Genomic DNA, 22861 nt, shown 5'->3' with positions numbered 1-22861 from the left:
TGTCTCCGAGGCCCTTTCTGGGGGCCAGTGAGGTCAAAACTGTTTTCCTAATGATCGTAAGAAGCCACTTGCCTTTTCCACTGTCATTCCTCACACAGACTTTGCTGTAGAGCAGAGTTTTCTAGAGGTTCCATCCCTCGTGTGTGATATTACACAGAGAAAAGACTCTAGCCATCTCTATTAGGCCAGATGTCAACAGCATTGTAAAGATGCGATGTCACTCTTCTTGCTACGTTTTTTGTTTTGTAATGGAAAGGGGCAGGGGCAGTTAACTTTTTCAGAAAGAAAATCTTATGTGAACATTTTTGCTTATTTTAAAATTAAATATTTAAAAATTCTTTCTTAGTTTTAATTTCTAATCTGGTAGACATCATCAGATAGATATAACCCATGTAAACAAAAGCTCTTGGGAGTTCTCAATCATTTTTAAGGTTGTAAAGAGGTCCTAAGATCAAAAGGTTTGTGGACTTTTAGGTTAAGACCTTGGGCTCTGGGGTCAGGTAGACAGAGGGAGGTCTAATTCTCAGTGCTGTCATTGACTGGCTCTGTGACCTGGACAGTTTTTCTTTCCTGATGTGTGAAATGGGAATGACAGCAGTGTCTTCAGTAAGGGGGTGGGATGCATCTCAAAAACTGCCAGGTACAAAGTAAGTGCTAGTCGTGGTGGTCCTGTGGGAGGCAGCGAGGCACGGAGGTGGAGAGGACGTGCTCTGAATCCAGGTGCCTGGGCTTTCCTCCAGGGCATCACTTGCTCTTTGTGCAGGTTTGAGTCAGTTACCTAACCTTGCTGGGCCTCAGTTTTCTCAGCTATGAAATGGGAATGATAATGTTAGTGCCCACCGAAGTTTGTTGGGAGATTACATTAATGCCTGGGACATCTGTGTTGGCTGCTCTTGTATGGGTTGGCGATGGCCGTGAACATCGAAATTCCTCTCGTCCAGAGGCTCCTTGTCTTTTTATCCCATTGTCTTGGGTTTGCCAGTCCTGCAGGGATCATTGCCTGCTAAAGTTGTTTAGAGGGTTGGCTCATTGGCATCACTAGAAGAGGCATCAGACACATGTCCAGAGGAAGCCCCACTTGTCAGAGAGCTGGCTGAGTTATTGCAGACTGGATGACAGTGTAGACCTGGCTCTGGGTTAAGGCTCATACAAGTGACTTCATTTGCCAGAAGAGGAAAAAGTTACAGCTTGCACAGCTGTAACCAGCTGATTTCTAAAACTCTGGGGACAGGGGTAAGGGTCCAGGGTCTTTTGGGGACAGGTGAGGGAAGGCTTCTTAGGCCGTGGAGTAGAACCATGTGGGGCAGGGGAAGTGCTCGTGGGAAATGCTGGTCCTGGGCCCCACCTCAGAGGGCATTCTGACCCAGAGGTCTGGCCTGCGGGTGTTATGGTAGTGATGGTTTTATAATAACATGTACTTTAGGGGGTACTACACTCAGGTGGTGGGGGTACCCACTTTGCATAATGCTGAACTGAGTGGTGGAGGATCCTGCCTCACACCGTGCTCTAGCCTGTCCCCCCAAAGTGTCAAAGTGCCCATCTTTTGTCGTGGGGGACACTTGGCTTGCATAAGCAATCAGCCAACAAGGATCAGTCGGGGGGCTGGTGGTCGAGATGGCACAGGGTCAGAAGACCTGCATCTTGCCCTTTGCATGTTTCGGGGCTGCTGGGGAGACAGGCACTCTGTTCCCTGTGAATCAGCCTCCCGGAGCACATCCATAAAATGAGATGGCTGCTGTGATTTCCTGTGACCCCACCTAGGATCTCGGAGGGGTAGTGGCTGTCCCGGGGGAATATGTGGACAGAGTCGAAGACAGAAGCACCACTGACCTGTCTCTGTGTCTCTGACATTTGGGTGAGATGTTTTCTTCTTAGAAAAGGATTTGGATCTTGTCAGAGGTACTGGTGGCCACTGCTGCGGCTGTTCCTTAGTAGTAGCATAAGGCATAGGATGCCCTTTGGGACACTTTCAGTCCTGGACACAGGTGATGAGGGCCTGATATGAATGGACTGAGCAGCCAGAGGCCCCAGGACTTACCTGCAGCACATTACATTGACCTTAGCCGTGACCAGCTCTCTCTGAAAGCCTTCTAGGAGCCCATATACCTGGGCTGGTTGGGGCAGGTCCTTGGGGCATTTGGAGAGGTTGGAGAAGGAAGCTGTGCAGTGTTTGTTCAGCCCTTGTTGGGGGCAGGGACACAGGCCTTGGGCCCCGGCCTCAGAGGCGGCTGGAGCTTCTTGGGCCTCAGGAGCTTCTCTGGGTCCCTCCTGTCCCTTCTTCTGCAAGCCGTGTCTTCCATTCTGCTCAGGGCTCATGTTGGCCTCTCCATGCCCAGGCGTGGATAGCTGCTGTTTCCAGACTAGGCAGAGTTGTGCCAGTCAGGGCCAAAAGGGTTCTATGTTGGAGGTGTCAAAGCTGGGCTGGGAAGAGAGTGGGAGTCCTCAGCAGGACCAGCAGAGTGGGTGGGTGATGCTTGGATGCTGGAGCAGACAGCCCGGGCTTGGGTCTCAGTTCCCCCTTTTACTCCTGACTCGGCGTTGTCATCTGAAAGGCAGATGCTACCAGGACCGCCTGGTAGGGTTGTTGGGCTTAGCTGACTCAGGCCAAGGGCTCAGAACAGTGCCTGGCAGACCCAGTGAGTGCTAAATGCAAGTTCACTTTGTTGTTTTCCCCCGCCAGGTACCACCGGGAAGGCGCCATCCCCTCCACCCCTCCTGCCTGACCGGCAAGTGAACGAGAAGGTGGAGAACCTCTCCATTCAGCTGCGGCTGATGACCCGAGAGAGGAACGAGCTGCGGAAGCGCCTGGCCTTCGCGACACATGGGACGACCTTTGACAAGAGGTGGTGATCAACACCTGCTCCCCTGCCCGGGCCCGATGGACAGGGGCTACTCTCCTGATGCCATCGTGCCCCCCCTTCCCCACCCTGCCCCCCACCGCATGCTCATCCTTAGCTCCCGGTGGTGCATATGGCATTGCCAGAGTGTCCCTTTGCCCCAGTCCCCACTGCACTTTGAAACACCGTCCCCACAGCCCTGGGTGGGGGGAGGGAACACAGGCTGCTTATGCTTCCTCCAAGCCAGACTGGAGCTTGTGGCCTGAGTCACATACCACACGGAGATTGAGAAGTGTGGGCGTGTCTGTCATCTATCCGTCCTCTATTCATGATCATTTGGTGGGTGGTTTTGGCAGCAGCTGGCGGGGCCTGGTCCCACTCTGGTGCCTCCTCACGGGTTTGTTAGGTGGTCTTGGGTTCATCACTGCTCCTCTCTAGGCCTCTGCCTTCCAGCACCAAGACGGTGTGCTTCCTCTCTATCTCTGTCTGCTGCTTGCATGCAGCCCCTGTCCTAATAGAGATAGTGATCCCATGGTTGAGCCCCCGACCAGTCCCAGCTACGTGCATGCGTGTGTGTGCATGTGTGTGTGTGTGTGTGTCTCTGCATGTGCGTGTGCCGCTCCTCCTCACTGATAACATGGGTCATTATATGTTCACACATTAATTGTTCCCTGCCACATGTGTTTCAGGAGGGTATATTCCACCTGGCTTCTTTGTTGTTTTGAAGAAAATCTTTGCTTCTTTTGGGATTTAGAGGTAGATACCAAGGAAGGGTGGTCCATGGGGTGGGGCAGAGGGAGAGTCTTTACCCACCTGCACAGTCCAGGGGGGCTTCATAGAGGAGGAGGAGGGATACAGTGTGATTCATCCTTCCGGGAGATGCTGGTAGGGATTCTGAGGGGAGGGGGATTGCCCTTAGGGGCATCAGAGTTGTGTGCCTCTTCCTCAGGAAGGTTCCTCTGGGGTGATGTCAAGGCTGCAAAGCCTGTTCTTTCAGGCTGTGTTGATGACGATATGGTCCTCAGCACAAAGGGAGGGCCAGTGGAGACCCAGTGTGCTAGAGTCCATACTGTCCCTGGCTGCTTTCATGCTACCAAGGCAGAGCGGGTAGTTACACAGAGCTGTGTGGCTGGCAAAGCCTGAAGTATTTACTGCCTGGCCCTGTACGAGAAAGGTTACTGACGCCAGCTGTAGGGCAGGGGTTCTCGAATTTGTGCACTGGAATCACCAGAGGGCTTGTTAAAGCACCGCTTGCTGGTTAGCCCTCCCTCCCTTCCAGGTGCCTGATTCAGGGGTTCTGGGGCTGATCTGAGGTTTGCAGTTCTCACAGCATTAGGTGAAACGAATGCTGCAGGTCTGGGAACCCCACTCTGGGAAGCATTACTCCTGGCCAGTGTTCTCAACCGTGGCTGCACACTGGAATCCGTGGGGGAGTTTAAAAAAAAAAATCCTGATGTCTGGGTCACATCCCTAAGGATGCTGATGTATTTGGCCTGGGCCTTGGCGTTTTAATGTGCACCCAGGATTGGCAGTCAGTTTCCTAAAAAGAGGAGAAACTCCATCCCAGGTTTCTGGCGTGCCCACTGTGTGTGAAGGCCTGTTGCACGGTCTCCCGGGAGCTGCTAGAGAATAAGACAACACCTTTTTAGCTCTCCAGGCTCAAGCAGGGAGCCCAGGCAACCAAGGCCCTCCATCCTAGGGGTCTTGTCGGTCTGGGGAGGCCAGGATGTCTGAGCAGAACAAACCCCAGGTGGTCGTGGTGTGTAGGAGCCAGTATCCGGGGACGCTGGGCTGGAGGTTTCCTGGGGCAGAGACCTTCCTTGTCCGAGTCGTCCCGGAGCCCGTGTTCACTGTTGCTGTCTGGGCCAGGCCCTACCACAGGCTGAATCCCGACTACGAGAGGCTGAAGATCCAGTGTGTGCGGGCCATGTCGGACCTTCAGAGCCTGCAGAAGCAGCACACCAATGCCTTGAAGCGGTGCGAGGAGGTGGCCAAGGAGACCGACTTCTACCAGTGAGTGGGCCCACTCTTTGCCTCTGGGCTGGGAGCCAGCGGTTCTGGTGCCGTCTAGCAGGTAGTGGGCCTTCAGCAAGTGGGTTTGGGTCTTTGGGTCTCAGGTGGGTTTTTCTAAGTACGGGGCGAGGTGTGGAGCCTTCACACCATCTGGTGACAGCCTTGGAAGCGCAGTGGGCAGGAAAGGGATCAGGCCCGTCAGGTTGCTGCGCTCCTGGGTCACGGCCCAGGACCCAGCTGCAGCTCCTGCAGTAGGAGAGGCAGATGGGCATGTTCCCTTTGGTCTCCTGGGGCCCCTCTGAGGCTGTTGGCCGGCCGTACCTGCCCATCAGCTGCCCTTTGCCCCGCCTCAGTACTCAGAGGTGCCGGGCCTGTACCAGGTAAGGGCTCAGCCCTCACCTTGGCCTTCATACGTGTGCCCTTTTTGGTGTCAGGTTTTTATTTTTTTTTATTTTTATTTTTATTTTTATTTTTATTTTTATTTTTATTTTTATTTTTTTTTTAAATTTTTTTTTTTTTTTAACATTTATTTATTTTTGAGACAGAGAGAGACAGAGCATGAACAGGGGAGGGGCAGAGAGAGAGGGAGACACAGAATCTGAAACAGGCTCCAGGCTCTGAGCGGTCAGCACAGAGCCCAATGTGGGGCTCGAACCCACGGACCGTGAGATCATGACCTGAGCCGAAGTCAGACACTTAACCGACCGAGCCACCCAGGCGCCCCTGGTGTCAGGTTTTTAAAAAGTGGTTTTTAAAAAGTGGGTCCTCCTGGCATTTGGCTGATACCAAGCTTTGGCCTGCCTCTGAGTGCTGCTACCCTGGTTGCTGTGTGGGCTCCCACTGGGAGTCCTGGGACCTGGAGGGGCTGGAGAGGGTTGGAGGCTGGCTGGGGTTCACTGTGTGTGCGGGGATTATAGCACACTCCATAGCCGGCTCCTGAGCGACCAGACCCAGCTGAAGGATGATGTGGACATGCTGAGGCGGGAGAACGGACAGCTGTTGCGGGAACGTAACCTGCTGCAGCAGTCATGGGAGGACATGAAGCGGCTCCATGAGGAGGACCAGAAGGAGATTGGTGACCTCCGGGCCCAACAGCAGCAGGTACAGCCAGGCAGGGTGGCTGGGGGCAGACCGAGGTTGGGTAGCCTCCTACCCACTCGTTCATCCACTCATCATCCATCCTCCCACTTATCATCTGTCTTCCCACTCACCCTCCATCATCCATCCTCCCTCCACCATCCATCCTCCCATCTGCCATGCATCTTCTCACTCATCAGCCATCCTCCCGCTTATCGGCCATCCCCCTACCTCCCATCCACCCTCCGACTCATCCTCCATCCTCCCACCTCCCGTCCATCCTCCCACCTCCCGTCCATCCTCCCACCTCCCGTCCATCCTCCCACCTCCCGTCCATCCTCCCACCTCCCGTTCATCCTCCCACCTCCTGTCTATCCTCCCACCATCCTCCATCCTCCATCCTCCCACCTCCCATCCATCCTCCCACTCATCCTCCATCCTCCCACCTATCATGTCTTCCCACCCATCATCTATCATCCATCCTCCCTCCATCATCCATCCTCCCATCTCCCATGCATCTTCTCACTCATCAGCCATCCTCCCACCTCCCATCCATCCTTGCACCTCTCGTCCATCCTCCCACCTCTCGTTCATCCTCCCACCTCTCATCCATCCTCCCACCTCTCGTTCATCCTCCCACCTCCCGTCCATCCTCCCACCTACTGTCCATCCTCCCACCTCTCATCCATCCTCCCACTCATCCTCCATCCTCCCATCTCCCGTCAATCCTCCCACTCATCATCCATCCTCCCACCTCCTGTCCATCCTCCCACCTCCCATCCATCCTCCCACTCATCCTCCATCCTCCCACCTCACATCCATCCTCCCACCCATCATCCATCCTCCCTCCATCATCCATCCTCCCTCCATCATCCATCCTCCCATCATCCATCCTCCATCCTCCCATCATCCATCCTCCCTCCATCATCCATCCTCCCATCTCCCATGTATCTTCTCACTCATCATCCATCCTCCCACCTCCTGTCCATCCTCCCACCTCCCGTCCATCCTCCCACCTCCCGTCCATCCTCCCACCTACCGTCCATCCTCCCACTCTCATCCATCCTCCCACTCATCCTCCATCCTCCCATCTCCCGTCAATCCTCCCACTCATCATCCATCCTCCCACCTCCTGTCCATCCTCCCACCTCCCATCCATCCTCCCACTCATCCTCCATCCTCCCACCCATCATCCATCCTCCCTCCATCATCCATCCTCCCTCCATCATCCATCCTCCCTCCATCATCCATCCTCCCTCCATCATCCATCCTCCCTCCATCATCCATCCTCCCTCCATCATCCATCCTCCCTCCATCATCCATCCTCCCATCTCCCATGTATCTTCTCACTCATCATCCATCCTCCCACCTCCTGTCCATCCTCCCACCTCCCGTCCATCCTCCTACCTCCCGTCCATCCTCCCACCTCCCATCCATCCTCCCACCTCCCATCCATCCTCCCACCTCCCATCCATCCTCCCACCTCCCATCCATCCTCCCACCTCCCATCCATCCTCCCACCTCCCATCCATCCTCCCACTCATCCTCCATCCTCCCACCTCCCGTCCATCCTCCCACCTCCCGTCCATCCTCCCACTCATCCTCCATCCTCCACTTCCTGTCTATCCTCCCACCTCCCATCCATCCTCCTACTTATCCTCCATCCTCCCACCTCCCATCCATCCTCCCACTCATCCTCTGTCATTCCACCTCCCATCCATCCTCCCACCTCCCATCCATCCTCCCACTCATCCTCCATCCTCCCACCTTCCGTCCATCCTTTTACCCATCATCCATCTTTCTACCCATCCCTTATTCTCCCAACGCCCCATCCACCCACCCATCATCCATTCTTCTACCCCCCACCCCTTTCCATTCTTCCCCTGTATCCATGTGATCGTTTTGCAAGTATTTTTGGAGTGTCTGCCTAGTGTGAAGCATTGGGGTATCCGAGCAGACACTATACCCTCGCTCTGTTGAACTCTGCAGTCTAATGGGGGAGACTAAGGCTAGTCAAATAATCATGCACATCTGTGTATCACTGTCAATGGTACACATTGCAAGGGCTATTGAGGAGGTGCTGTGCAGTGCTGTTCATTGTGTAATAGGAATTTGACTTAGTAAGGGGACTTGGGGGTCTGTAGTTTCCTTCCTTTATATGGATCATGTGAGAACACAGATGGAGAGAAGCTTGGAAATAGTGAAGCCCTATGCAGATTTGAGATAGAGTAGTTACTGTCATTACTTTTTGGTGGGAATGTGGCCTCTTCCTTTGCTGCTGGATTGCATTCCAAGTTAGTTTTTTCTCTTTGCTCAGTTCTTGTTGCACATGGGCAAAGGCATGAAGGGTGGGCCAGTCAGTCAGAAAACTGACTTGCTGTGAGTGATGTTGGCCAATTCTTGTAGCTTATGGACTGGAGACTGGAATTGCTTGGTTTTATGGTAGGAGCCGAGGCCATGTTCTAGTCCATCGATGGTTGCATGTTTGGGTTTGGAAGGCAATCCTAGTGAGTGGCAGGGTGTCCTCTGAGCACTGTCACAGAACGCCCCGTCCCCATCAAAACCATTTATGGCTCCTGGAGTTAAAGCGGGACTGTTGGAGCTTGCCTGAGACAGAGCTCATATAGGATGATCTGAACTTATCTGATAATTTAGCATGACATTATCTTCTTTGCTTTTTTTTTTTTTTTCATTTACAATGAAAACTTTTTAAATTGTGAAACTGTCACAAACTTACAGGAGAGTTGCAAGTATAGCACAAACAATTTTTCCTTCTTATTCCAGAACAAACTGCCAACCTGTGTGCTTTTCATGAACAAGGGTGTTCTCCTATATAACAGTAATACAAACATCAACGTCAGGAAGCTAACACTGATACATAATACCATCTAATCATCAGCCCCCATTTGAGTTTTCCCAGTCGTATACATAGTGTCTTTAATAGGAAGAGGATCCAGTCCAGAACAAAGCAGTGCATTTACTTTTCTGTCTCTTTGGTCTGCTTCATTCTGGAAGGGCTCCTCAGGCTGTGACGTACGTAGCTGTGATGCTTTAGAAGATTACAGGCCAGTTACTTTGTAGCATGTCCCTCCGCCTGGATTTGTCCAAGCTCCCGGTTGGATTCCATTTGTGCATCTTGGGACTGCCATAGAAGGGACACTGCCACCTTCTCCCTGTGTCTTAGAGACTGGGACTTGGCTGGATAGGAGCCATTACCAGTGATGTTTCCTTTGATCACTAAATGACGGTGTGCTCTCCGGGCTTCTCCACTGCAGAGTTACTTGTTTTCCCCTCGCCTGCCTGCCTGCCTGCCTGCCTGCATGTCTCTCTCTGTGTGCACTCCTGATTCCCTGTTTTATTTGGTGGGTTGGGATTCATTGTGGCCAGTGGGAGCCTCTTCAGGACTGCTTCTCTGTCTTTTTGACAGGTCCTTCCCACTCTTTGAGCACTTTTTTGTTCTTTGGCACAAGAAAATGTCCCAGGCTCATTTTATTTCCTGCCCCTGCCTTGGGAATCAACCATTTCTCCAAGGAGTCCTCATTCCTTTTAATAGAGGATGGCACTTAGAAACAAGATCTGAATGCTGGGTCTGCATGTAGCTACTGGGTATAGTGATAGTAGCATAGTGATACTACTGGGTATCACTGCTCCCAAGTCCTCTCAGTGGCCAGAGTAGGGAATATCTGAGTACTCCATCACCACCCCCCCCAATTACATCTCCATTTCCATGACTCTCCCCCCCCCATATTCAATATGTAATATATATATTGAAAATCTCACACTCCCAGTTATAGTCCAATACAACAATGTCCTAGGTTCATTCTGCTTGCCTCCCTTTCTGTTTTTGCTAACTCCCTCTTGTGGCAGTGTGAAACCACAGCAAGAGGCAGGGATGATAGCCCTGGATGAGGGTTTGGTGTGCCTTCTCTGCCCGGGGGCTGGGAGTGCTGGCCGCCCCAGTCTGAGGGCAGGCCGTCCCTCCCTGCCTTTACCTTTACCCCACTGTCTCCTTGCTCATTTATTTGTGGACATTTTCCCACCCTGGTTTAAATTTGGCTCAGTTAGCCTTTCACCTTGGGTTTGGCTTGGATTTTATTTTTCTGTGAGCGGTTTCTCATTCCAGATGTGTTGCTGGCTCCATCTTAGCCTAAGGGGAAGCCCCATGGTCTTTGCAGAAAGTGGCAGAGGGGGACTTGTTCAGGGAGGCAGATCTCCTCTCCTGTGGTCGTCTGTCCTGGAGGTTAGATGTTGCATATAAAGCAGTGGCACTGTGTACCTGCGTGTGTGAAGCGCTCCATGGATGCTTGCTATCATCGCTTTTATTCTAGTCCCATCAGTGCCGGACTGCAGTCTGCTCTCGTGGAGGCTGTGGAGTAGTGGCCACGCCCCCATACACGGCTGGGCAGGATGTAAAAGGGGCCACTTTTGCAGTCAGCTTGGCAGCTCCTCAAAGTGTTAAACATACAGTTCCCGTGTGACCCAGCAGTTCCACCTCGAGGTGTATACCCGAGAGAATTGAAAACACATGTTGACACAAAAACCGGTAATGGGAATGTCCATAGCGGCATCGTTCGGAACAGCCAAGGAGTGGAAACAGTCCGGATGTCCACCGACTGATGGACGGGTAAATAAGACACAGTATATTCTCTACAGTGGAATGTTGTTCGGCATAAGAATGAATGACGTGCTGATACCTACTGCTCTATGGATGAACCTTGAAAACGTGGCGCTAAGTGAAAGAAGCCAGTCACAGAAAGACCACATGGTGTATGATTTCATTTACGTGAAATGTCCGGAACAGGGGACCCCACAGGGACTGATCGTAGACGAGGAGTTGTCTGGGCCAGAGGATTGGGAGGAGGGAGGTGAGTGCTAATGGGCACGGGTTTCCTTTCGAGGGGATGACAGTGTTCTGGAATTACGTCGCGGTCGTCACTACACAACCTTGTGGGTTTACGACCTTGTAAATACACCAACTCCGCTGACTCGTGCACTTTAAAGGGTGAATTGTGCAGTATGTGAATTATATCTTGAAAACAAGACTCCAGTTGCCACCTTGTCGTAAGAAAAATGTCTGCCCTCATGAGGCATAAAGTTTCATTGCCTCCCATTCTCTGACTTTCCTGAGGACTTTTACAGCTTGAACAAACATCCGGACTGAGATTATTCTTTCCCTTCCTCCCCTTTCCTGTTCTTCCCGCAGATGACATGGGAAGGTTTTCTCCCTGACCCCTCCAGCCCATGTCTTGTTCTCTTGTCCTTTCCTACAGCTGTGACCCTTGCGGGGGGTGGAGGGGCAGTTTATTACAACGGTCAGTAGGTTTCCCCACTTCTGGCCAGCTGGACTGGGGTCCCTTGGCAAGTGCCACCTTGGGACCCCATCAGGAAAGGAGGCTGGCTGCCGTGGGGGTGGGGGTGAGGGGACATCTCTGAACTGCCAGGACCACCTGCTGTCCTCAGCCTGGGCTGCCTCACCTTCACCAGGACTGAGGCGAAGCTCATTCTTGGGTAGGCCAGCAGCTGAGGAAGTGGGGGAGCAAGGGACACGGGGGTGGCCACAGGTTTCCTCCCCACAGGGCCCGAGGGCAAAGGTTGACCTCGCTGGACAAGGCTGGTTTTGTTGCCTGGCTCCTCCCACGCCTTGTTAACTTGAAGAGGCCCTTGCGGGGTAAATGGTGCTGTTTGACTTGCGTGTTTGCTTGAGGGATTTGTGGGGCTCCCCAGCCCTCTGCATGATTTATCTCCGAGGAAATGAGGCAGGCCTGGCGGGGAGGGGCGGCACGGGCTCTCCCACTTTCCCTGTGCGCGTGCGTGTGTCCACATGCCTGTGTGTCGGGGGAGGCTTACAGCCTGGCCGGCCCATCTCCAGGTGCCGCAGTCAGAATGCGCCATCTGGATTCTTCTTGGTTGCCCAAGAGATCCTGGGCAGAGGTTGCCAAGCCTTGGCTGGGGGAGCAGTGTCTGCTTTCTTTACTGCGGTGACACGCGCTCTTTGGTTAGAAAAGAAAAACTACAGACAACAGTGAAGTCACTCCCCCCACCGCAGCTTTTGGCGACTCCTGAAAGTTGACTTCTTTTCTCAGATATCCCGAGAAAGGGGTATTTCTTAGTTTCTGATGGGCAGGCCTCACAGAAGCCCAGCAAAACTAGTGTTTCTGGCCAGTGAAGAGATGAGGGCGGTTCTCTCATCGGCCTCCCTGTGGGGTGCAGCCCAGCAGCCTGGTCCTGCTGTGTGGATGGAACCAGACCCTGGCTTTGCCCCTCCCCTGGGCCACTTCCTCCCCATCCTCGAGGGCTGGGAGAGTCTCCTGCCTGAGATGAGAACATTCCTGCCCGTCTCATCTGAGAATGCTGGACTGAATTTTAGTATTCTCTCTCACTGGGAATTGCATTAGCCTTGCTGGGAAGCTAAGCACTGTGTGTGCAGGCGTGTACATAGGTCAAGCTATCTATCTAATAAGACCATAGTCTTCTGATTATAAAAAGGAAAAATTCTACACTAATAGATAGGATGGCTTTTCAAATTCTCTGGAGTTAACTGTGGCCATGATTTTTCCAAACTTCTTCAGAGGCTTTTGATCACATTCCCCCAGGCATGATTCTGAGCCTTGTTTGTAGAGGAAAGTTGAGAAGTATTTGGGGGCCTGCGAGCCTCTTTGAGTGGATGCTGTCTGTCGGGAAAGGAATTATTCTACATGACTAGGGCTAGAACGAGAATGAGAGGGTAGAAGTCGAGGAAGGTGGATTTCAGCTCATAATAAGCAAGATCTGGTCTTGCACAGTGGTCACCTGTGGTGCTGGGCCGCGGCTGAAACAACACAGCCTGGATCCCACCACTCAGCTCAGGCTGGGAGTGAGCATCAGAAAGGATTCCGGGATCTGCTCGGGGTTTTCCCTGACTGACGCCGTCTCTCTGGGAACTTGTGACCCATCCTGGCAGCCGGTTCACTGCACTGGACTGTCACCCAGGCTCTCATCCAAGCTCCTTATGGTTAGGGCATTTGGGGGCTATTGCCCAAGGAAGAAAGGCCAAGCCACAGTGTCGACTCCAGATTCTGTTGCGGACCCGTGAAGATACCATGGCCCAAAACGAGGTCTTTGTGCTGTGCCAAGGCTGCCTTTAGAACTAGCTGCTTTCTTGAGGAGGCTTGGAGGACAAGGCAGCTGAGGAGAGCATGCTGCTGGTCTGCCCAGGGCTGCCACCTTGTGGGAAAGCCCAGGAATGGCAGCAGTGCCTTTGTTCTGCAGAAGCCACTGATACTTTTGGAGCCAGTGGGGTTCTCACCTGGCTGAGGGGATGTTGCGAGAGTAAAACGTTTGAAGTGATTTTTTTTTAACTTTATTTTTTATTTTTTAAAATTTACATCCGAATTAGCATATAGTGAGGCAATGATTTCAGGAGTGGATTCCTTAATGCCCCTTACCCATTTAGCCCATCCCCCCTCCCACAACCCCTCCAGCAACCCTCTGTTTGGTCTCCATATTTCTGAGTCTTTTCTGTTTTGTCCCCCTCCCTGTTTTTATATGATTTTTGTTTCCCTTCCCTTATGTTCATCTGTTTTGTCTCTTAAAGTCCTCAGATGAGTGAAGTCATACGATTTTTGTCTTTCTCTGACTAATTTCACTTAGCATAATACCCTCCGGTTCCATCCACGTAGTTGCAAATGGCAAGATTTCATTTTTTTTGGTTGCCGAGTAATACTCCATTGTATATATATACCATATCTTTATCTAGTCATCCATCAATGGACATTTGGGCTCTTTCCATACTTTGGCTGTTGTTGATAGTGCTGCTATAAACATGGGGGTGCACATGTCCCTTTGAAACAGCATACCTGTATCTCTTGGATAAATGCCCAGTAGTGCCATTGCTGGGTCGTAGGGTAGTTCTATTTTTAGTTTTTTGACGAACCTCCATACTGTTTTCTAGAGTGGCTGCACCAGCTTGCATTCCCACTAACAGTGCAAAAGAGATCCTCTTTCTCCGCATCCTCGCCAACATCTGTTGTTGCCTGAGTTGTTAGTGTTAGCCATTGTGACAGGTGTAAGGTGGTATCTCATTGTGGTTTTGATTTGTATTTTCTGGATGGCGAGTGATGTTGAGCATTTTTTCATGTGTCAGTTGGCCATTTGGGTGTCTTCTTTGGAGAAGTGTCTATTCATGTCTTCTATTTCTTCACTGGATTATTTTTTGGGTGTTGAGTTTGATAAGTTCCTTATAGATTTTGGATACCAACCCTTTATCTGGTATGTCGTTTGCAAATATCTTCTCCTGTTATGTCGGTTGCCTTTTAGTTTTGCTGATTGTTTCCTTCCCTGTGCAGAAGCTTCTTATTTTGATGAGGTCCCAGTAGTTCATTTTTGCTTTTGTTTCCCTTGCCTCTGGAGACATGTTGAGTAAGAAGTTGCTGCGGCCAAGATCAAAGAGGTTTTTGCCTGCTTTCTCCTCGAGGATTTGGATGGCTTCCTGTCTTACGTTTAGGTCTTTCCTCCATTTTGAGTTTATTTTTGTGTCTGGTATAAGAAAGTGGTCCAGGTTCATTCTTCTGCATGTCGCTGTCCAGTTTTCCCAGTACCACTTGCTGAAGAGACTGTCTTCATTCCATTGAATATTCTTTTCTGCTTTGTCAAAGATTATTTGGCCACACATTTGTGGATCCATTTCTGGGTTCTCTATTCTGTTCCATTGATCTGAGTGTCTGTTCTTGTGCCACATTTGAAGTGATTTTTAATTGGAATGTTTGAGGTACTGTCCACAAGTCGGGACACTCCAGTCTAAAAGCTGGACCTTTTCCAGACACTGGTGGAGGCACCGATTGACGCAGAAGTCAGAACTCTTCCTTTCTCTCTTTGTGTCCTGGGCCTGTGTGGGTATGAGTCCTTGTGGGACATTTTTTTCACTCCTCACTTGTGGGCACCGCATTGGGTGATGTGCTTGGTGTCCTCCAGGCCTCACTGCCTGCACCTGGATACCTTCTGGTATCCTCAGTTTGTCCTGGACTCAGGGGCTCAGTTCTTATTTGGTGGCTTATGGAAAAGAATAATGTTATATCTCCATCTCACAATGTGCAGAAAAAAAAATATTCCATGTAGTTGAAAGATTTAAATGTGAAAAGTAAAACTAAAACTTTTTAGATAAAAATAATAGGAGAGTATCTTTGTGATCTCAAGGTAGGAAGGAGCTTCTTCAATAAAACAACCAAAGCCCAAACTGTAGAGGAAATGATTGATAGATTTTACTGTATCAACATGGGAAACTGTGGTATAACATAAGCCATATACTGGGAGACGATTTTGTAATAAATACAACTGGGAAAGGATTAGTGTCTGGAATTTAAAAATAAGTCCTACAAGAAGAGGAGAGAGAGGGGTGGGTGGGGAAGGAGGGAAGAAGGAAAATCAAAGATACAGACAGGCAGTTCATAGACGAGAAGATGTGTGTAGTCAGTAAGCAGGAGTCATAAGGAGAATTGCTCTGTCTTTCCAGTCATTTGGGGATGGGAGTTAAAAGAGCTGTTACTCATCTATGAAATTAGCAATACTATAAAAAAATCTAACTTTCCCAATAGCCAAGAGGTAGAGACAACCCAAGTGTTTTTGACAAATGAATAGATAAACAAAATGCAGTACATATCTACCCTGGAACATTATCCACCTTTAAAAAGGAAGGAATCTCTGTCACATACTATGGCATGGATGAGCCCTGAAGGCATTCTGCTAAAGGAAGTAAATCCATCACAAAAAAAGAAATACTACATGATTCCATTTGTATGGGGTGCTTAGAGTCGTCAGATTCAGAGAGAGGGAATACAGAAGGGAGGCTCCTGGGGCTGAGGGGAGAGGGGAATGGGGGGGGGCTGTTGTTTAATGGGGATTGAGTTTCAGTTTTGCAAGATGAAAAAGTTGTGGAGGTGGGTCACACAATGGTATGAATATACGTAACACTACCGAAATGGACACTTAAAAATGTAAGAAAATGGTGAAGACTATTATGGCGGCCATGTAAACTTCCATCAAACAGGCAAAGAACGCAGATGTGTTCATGTAGTGAAATCCTACTTGCGTTGCTTGACCGCATCTCAAAAGCAACATTGAATAAAAAGGAGAACACATGGTATGATACCATAAGAGATTTTTATGAATAATAGGGAGAATGAATAAAGTATTGTGCATGGAGATGGGTGGCAGCAAATTTAGGGGAGTGATTGATTCAGGAGGGGAAGGGGGGGTGCTGGCTAGAGGAAGAATGTGGTGGGGACTTTAGCAACACCCATAATGCTTTATTTCTTGGGAGAACAGTTCGAGACATGTGACAAGATAGCAGGATTAGAGCTGGGTGGTGAGTACTTTAAAATGGTGTTATATTAGGTGCTCTGCTTTTCTGTATGTTTGGAAGATATTCTGTTTTTTTCACAAAAAAAGACTTGAGACAGTAGAGTGTGCTTAGGGGTTTTCTGACTGGTTTAAGTGTGCAGCTCTTGTCTGCCACATTGAAGCATTTTTACAAAACAGTCAAGATTTTAACTGCCAGGGGCGCCTGGGTGGCTCAGTCGGTTAAGCGTCCGACTTCAGCTCAGGTCATGATCTCACGATTCATGAGTTTGAGCCCCGTGTCGGGCTCTGTGCTGACAGCTCAGAGCCTGGAGCCTGCTTCAGATTCTGTGTCTCCCTCTCTCTGCCCCTCCCCCACTCATGCTGTTTTTCTCTCTCTCTCTCTAAAATAAATAAACATTAGAATTAAAAAGATTATAACTGCCAAAGAACGTATTATTGCTTTTTAATTTAATCTAATTTTAATTTTTTTAATGTTTATTTATTCTTGAGAGAGAGAGAGAGAGTACATGCAAGTGAGTGGGGGAGGGGCAGAGAGAGAGGGAGACAGAATCTGAAGCAGGCTCCAGGCTCCGAGCTGTCAGCACAGAGCCCGACACGGGGCTCGAACTCACGAGCTGTGAGATCATGACCTGAGCTAAAGTCAGATGCTCAACCGACTGAGCCACCCAGGCACCATCCCAATTTTTTTTTTTTAACGTTTATTTTTGAGACAGAGACAGAGCATGAATGGGGGAGGGTCAGAGAGAGAGGGAGACAGAGAATCCTAAGCAGGCTCCAGGCTCCAGGCTCTGAGCTGTCAGCACAGAGCCCGACGTGGGTCTTGAACTCATGAACTGAGAGATCATGACCTGAGCCGAAGTCAGAGGCTTAACCGACTGAGCTACCCAGGCGCCCCTATTACTGGATTTTAAAAATGAGTTTGTATTTCAGTGTCCTTGTCTTGTGAGATTTCCTTTGCAGGAAAGAGTTTTGCTTGAAAGAAGAAAAAAAGAAAGCCAACTAGAAAAAAAGGGAGCAACAAAGTAACCGCCCCAAATGGGCAGATTTGTGGGGTGCCCTTCCTCTCTGATGTCTGCGATCCTGGGAGCTAGGGCTTACGTCTTAGGGGAACAGACTCACTTTCCTTGTCTCTGGGATTCTGACTTCTGGCTCTCCTTTATCATGTTTACTGAGAGCGAACATTCCCTTCCAAGGGAGTGTCCGGTACTCCTAGCTTCTGGTTCTTGGTGCCTCGAAAATCTGATAACCCTGGGTCCATGCTGAATAAGCAGATGACACCCGGTGTGTTGCAGTTGGAAGGAGTTAAGCGAGCTTTTCTGGTTGAGTCCTATCATTGGAGGAGTAAGGAAACTGGAATCCAGAGATGTGGAGTGACCCACCCAAGGGCTCAGATCCCCTGTCGTGCTTAGCAGAAGTCAGAAGGCCCTTGGCAACTAATGAACTCATCTTGCTGTTTACTCGTTAGAGCGGCACCTCGAGTGAACTTCAGTACCTGTAAGTCAGAGTAGACCATCCTCTTGCTTACAAGCCTTGCATGGTTCCCATCTCGCTCAGGGTACAGTTTTTGCTTGCTGTGAGCTTTGGAGCTGTGCCCACTTCTGCAGCCCCTTTTCACTTCAGCCTTGTTTGTGGGGCTCTGACTGGAGCCCTGCCCTTCTCTTCTCTTTGTGCCTAGACCATGTGTGGTAGTCCCTGCCTCAGGGCCTTTGCACTTGTTCACCTCTGTGTGCTCTAGCTACTACTCTTCATTTGCATCCAAGCTCAGAAGTCACCTTCTTAGAGAGGCCTCCTTAAGCCTTAGCCCCTCTATGTTTTCTTAGTAGCCCTGATTATGATCTGAAGTTATTGTAGTTATCATTTTTATAATAATAACTCTCTCTACCTCTCTAATTGTCTCTGTGTGTTTGTTTCTGTCCATGAGGATAAAAGGTCCCTAGGTCACAGTCTTTACATGACCTGTCCAGCATCACCGGCATCTAGAATATGTTAGGTACTTGTACTGGGGGTCCTCAACATCTCCCCCCAGGTTTGGTGATTTGCTAGGAGGATGTATAAGACTCAGCATATAATCACACCCAGGGCTAAAAATTTATTTCAGTGAAAGGATCCAAAGCAAAATCAACAAAGGGAAGAGGTGCGTGGGGCAAAGTCCAGAGGGCTTTGCGAGTTTCTGAGAGTCCTCCCCTGCGGAGTCACATGGGACACACTTAATTCTTCTATCATTGAATTGTGACCTACTCCCTGCCCCGGGGTTTTAGTGGGGTCTGGCCGTACAGGCACCCTCTGCCGAGCATACACTGAAATTCTGGACTCCCAGGAGAAAACATGTGCTCAGCCTAAGCCACACTCTGTCCAGTCCAGGCACGGGGAGCCCCTCTTATCACCTTGAGGAACGTTTTACATTAGTGTAGGGGACTGCTTGCCATTCAAGTTCCCAGCTGCCATCCAAGGGTCAGCTTGTTAAGCAGGTCTTTCTAGGGATAGACGTCTCGGGGCTGCAACAGTAACTCCTTTCTCCCTCTTCGGAAATATTTGTGAGTGAGTGAATTAGCCAGTGTGATTGAGAGGCCTGTGGAATCACATCTCGAGCCTCCCAAAGGCCAGAAGGTGTGGCCTCCCCTCCTTTGTCAGCAGTAATACCCCCGGACAGAGGACAGTGGTGAGTCCGCCCTTCCTCCTGTCCTCAGGTCCTTGGTAACTGTGCCTCTCTGGTCCCCAGGTGTTGAAGCACAACGGGTCGTCAGAAATTCTCAATAAACTGTACGACACGGCCATGGACAAGCTGGAGGTGGTCAAGAAGGACTATGATGCCCTGCGGAAGAGGTACAGCGAGAAAGTTGCCATCCACAACTCCGACCTGAGCCGCCTGGAACAGCTGGAGGAGGAGAACCAGCGTCTGCTGAAGCAGACGGAGATGCTGACTCAGCAGAGGGACACGGCCATCCAGCTGCAGCACCAGTGTGCCCTCTCCCTGAGGAGGTAAGAGCCGCCCGTCCGCCCATCTCCTGTGTGCAGAGAACGGCCAGAGGGCCAAGTGGGTCTTCTGTGCCTTGGGACCGCTCTCCTTTGTGGGCTGATTGTTATCTGTAAGGCTCTCAGCCGTTCCCAAGGAATGAAAAAAAAAAAAAAAAAAAAAAAAAAAAAAAAAGGGAAGGCACAAGTGACTGTGCCTTTTCATTTGAAAAAAAATTTTTTTGGAATATTTTGGAAATGTTTTGTTGGCACTCAGTGTGGCCTGGGAATTGCACTTTTTCCTCCCGTCTGAACAGCTCTGATGTGTTCTGATCACCTCGTTTCTTAGATCTCCTCATAAGCCTCTCCCTTCTGTGTCATCTAACCACCCAGCATAGGAGAGTTATTCATCCTAGGCATTGTTTCTTCTAAAATTTCACTTTTTTAAAGGTATAAAATCTGTAGGGAAGTGACCCTTGCCCTCAAACACTGTTTCGTAAGGTACATTCCTGCAGAACGCCAGTTCTCTGGAGGGTTCACTGGTGTCCTATGCATGCAGTTCTCTGGATGTAAAAGGGATTAGGAGTTGCCAGGTTATACTTAGACAGAAGTCTGCGGGACTTCTCAGAGCCTTTACTCTGATACTCTGTACTAGTCTCTCCAGGAGGGGGACACAGTGTTTCCCAATGTAAAGCCATCAGAGAACACACTTTTTTTTTTTTTTTTTTTTTTTTTGATGGCGCTTCCTGAAGGATTGGCATTCTAAAGAAGATGCATTCACAAATGCTTCTATAGAGCCGCAGGCTCTGATTTGCAGGGTTGCCTGTGTGGAAGGTGCCTCCTGGCCAGAAGGACTGAGCTGTGTTCTCGCCCCAGTCACCCACACCCAGGCCTTATCATCTGTATCTGAAAAATGAGGTGGTCGGACTAAATGATCATTAAGTCCACGTTTACCTCTCATATGCTGCGATTCTAGCATCGTTTTGTTTTTATTTTTTAAAAATAACGTGGCTTGACTGTGGAAGAAATACACTGTTATTTCTAGTAGAGCAGAGGGCATGAAGTCCTCAGATCAACTTCTGGTATTTGTAAAGGCTGAGAAAAATTCCAGGTCCGGGGGCACCGGCACTCCGTGACTTTCCTCTGTCGGAGGTGCGGATGACCTCACTCGAAACTTCATGCTTGACTGTCCAGTACGGCGGCACGGCCTGGGCAGGTCCCCGCCCCCCGCGTCCCAGCTGCCTCTCTCCCCCAGGTTTGAGGCCATCCACCACGAGCTGAACAAGGCCACAGCCCAGAACAAGGACCTGCAGTGGGAAATGGAGCTGCTGCAGTCGGAGATGACCGAGCTGAGGACCATGCAGTTAAAAATGGCAAAGGAGTCGGAGAAGTACAAGGAGGAGCGGGATGCCGTGTACAGCGAGTACAAGCTCATCATGAGCGAGCGCGACCAGGTCATCTCTGAGCTCGACAAGCTGCAGACCGAGGTGGAGCTGGCCGAGTCCAAGCTCAAGAGCAGCACGTCCGAGAAGAAGGCGGCCAGCGAGGAGATGGAGGCACTGAGACAGGTGGGTGTGGGGCGGCTGGCCTCCCGCCTCGGGGAAGGCAGGGCGATGGGGGCCACGGCGTCCGCACTGGGAGCCTCTTCCTGTTTGGTCTGCGTGCTGGCTGAGTTATCGAGTGCGGCCTGGGTAGCTGCTGAGCTCACACTTGGGGTCCGGCTCTAGCATGGCCGCAGGGCATGCAAAGGGAAGTCCGGCTGTGGTCCGGGCCTTGGAGCTTAGAGCGTAGCAAGAAAGTCGCAGGACACGCACAGACAAGCGTGGGCTCTGCTCACAGACACTCTCACACCCAAACCCTTGGTTAAGTGATTGTAGATCAGCCTTGTGTTGATGGTCAGTGTGTGTCTCAAAGATTTGCTCTCCGAGAAGCAAGATCCCAAGGACAAGGGCTCAAAGCCATCCATACCTTTGGCCTTGTGAATTCAGGAGAGCACCCTCAAGGATTTTTTTCCCCTCTACATCTGAGGAGTCTGCTCTTTAATGTTTATTTATTTTTGAGACAGAGAGAGACAGAGCATGAACGGGGGAGGGTCAGAGAGAGGGAGACACAGAATCTGAAACAGGCTTCAGGCTCTGAGCTGTCAGCACAGAGCCCGACGCGGGGCTCGAACTCACGGACCGTGAGATCATGACCTGAGCCGAAGTCAGCCGCTTAACTGACTGAGCCACCCAGGCGCCCTGGAGTCTGCTCTTTAAAGGGATCATCTGGACTCCAGCTGGGAAGATGTGATAGTAGGTTGAGCACAAGGCCCTTCTAAAGCCTTGCTCCCTGGGGCCCATGGCCTCCAGGTTCAGCGGCTAGGGGTTGAGTAGCGTCAGAACTGAGCCAGAAAGCGTGACTCCTGAGTGATAAGCAAGGAGTCTCTACATCCTTCCTACCTGAGCCACCTTGGCCTTGTTGCTAACACATTTTTCCCTCAGGTTCAGGTGTGCGCTTCTGGGGCTTGTGTGGACTGGTGGACTCGTCCTATTTGAGATTCCCTTCCCATCCTGTTGGTTGATCTGCTTAGAGCTGCTGAAATTGATCACAGCAGACTTTTATCCCATTGAAATAGTTCTCCATTCCTGCCTCTCCATTCTACTTGCTCTGCAGCTCTGTTAGAATGCAGTCTTTAAGACTGGTCTGTGAGAAGAGAAAAGCAAGGTGTTAAACGTCGGGCAAGTAGGCAGGAGCAGCATGCATTAGATTAGTGTACCCAGCTCCCTCCAGACTGAGCATGAGGCAGGGCTGATGCCTGAGGGGTGGGCCAAGGCCTGTGAGGGTCTCTGCAGACAGTGATGCCTCCTTATGCCCAGGCGGCGCGAGGGGCTGTGGGAATGCAAGGGACAGGGCCCTGTGCTTGGAGAGGGGCGCTCCTCAGTCATGGGACCTCCTACCTCTCTGGGCCTTAGTTTCCTCATCTACAAAATAGAGATAATAGCAGTGCCTCACAGGGTAGCTGTGACAGTCCAATGAATGCATGTGGAAAACACACTTAGAATGGTGCCCCGTAAAGTAGGAATGATTTGAGTGTTTACTTTATTGTTAAGATGATTATTATGCCTGTCTGGATCTTACTGCCTCTTGGGACTAGGGTGAGCACTATGAAGTTGTTTCTGTAGGCAAAAGTGGGCCAGATGGGAGCGATTTAGTATAAGGGGGGCCGGGGGGGGGCTGGTGAGACTTCTCCAGGCCGTGAGGACGAAAGCCTCATGAAAAGGAATATCTACTTTGATGAAATTTTTACAAGACCATGATGAAGGAATTTTTAATAAGCACAGATAACGTATTAGGACTTGGGCATTGTGCCAGAGAAACCATCCCTTCGCTTTTTCATTCTGGTATCTGAGAGCTTAACTGTTGGGGGAAATGTGGATATTAAAGAAGGAAGACAAAACGATGAAGAAGGAAACTTTGGAAGTGACTAGTCAGTCACTGAACGAAAAGGTCCAGGAGAATGTGTAAAAGGCGTGGAAGGTGGTAGGACAGCAGCCCCCTCGAGGGGTTTTCAAGGTTCTGGAGGTTAATGGTGCTCTTGTAGGGGTGTGATAGAGCTCCCAGTTTCCCGCGGTGCCAGCAGCTGGTGGCAGTCTGCCGTCCCCCCC

General features: G+C 50.4%; 1 protein-coding gene across 7 annotated transcripts in view; it reads left to right on the top strand.

Moving 5' to 3' along the window:
• Nucleotides 1-22861, top strand: part of DLG5 (discs large MAGUK scaffold protein 5) — a 126141-nt gene that overhangs the window by 58107 nt on the left and 45173 nt on the right. For all 7 annotated transcript variants that reach the window (XM_007095620.2, XM_042959823.1, XM_042959829.1 and 4 more), the window contains 5 exons: nt 2681-2843; nt 4707-4850; nt 5768-5951; nt 18982-19241; nt 20470-20782. In XM_007095620.2, coding sequence (XP_007095682.2) covers nt 2681-2843; nt 4707-4850; nt 5768-5951; nt 18982-19241; nt 20470-20782 — 1064 coding nt within the window. The remainder of the gene's footprint in view (nt 1-2680; nt 2844-4706; nt 4851-5767; nt 5952-18981; nt 19242-20469; nt 20783-22861) is intronic.

Source organism: Panthera tigris, chromosome D2 (assembly GCF_018350195.1).
Source record: "Panthera tigris isolate Pti1 chromosome D2, P.tigris_Pti1_mat1.1, whole genome shotgun sequence".
Lineage (NCBI taxonomy): Eukaryota > Metazoa > Chordata > Mammalia > Carnivora > Felidae > Panthera > Panthera tigris.
The sequence above is the reverse complement of the archived record's forward strand: the minus strand, read 5'-3'. Positions and strand labels throughout refer to the sequence as shown.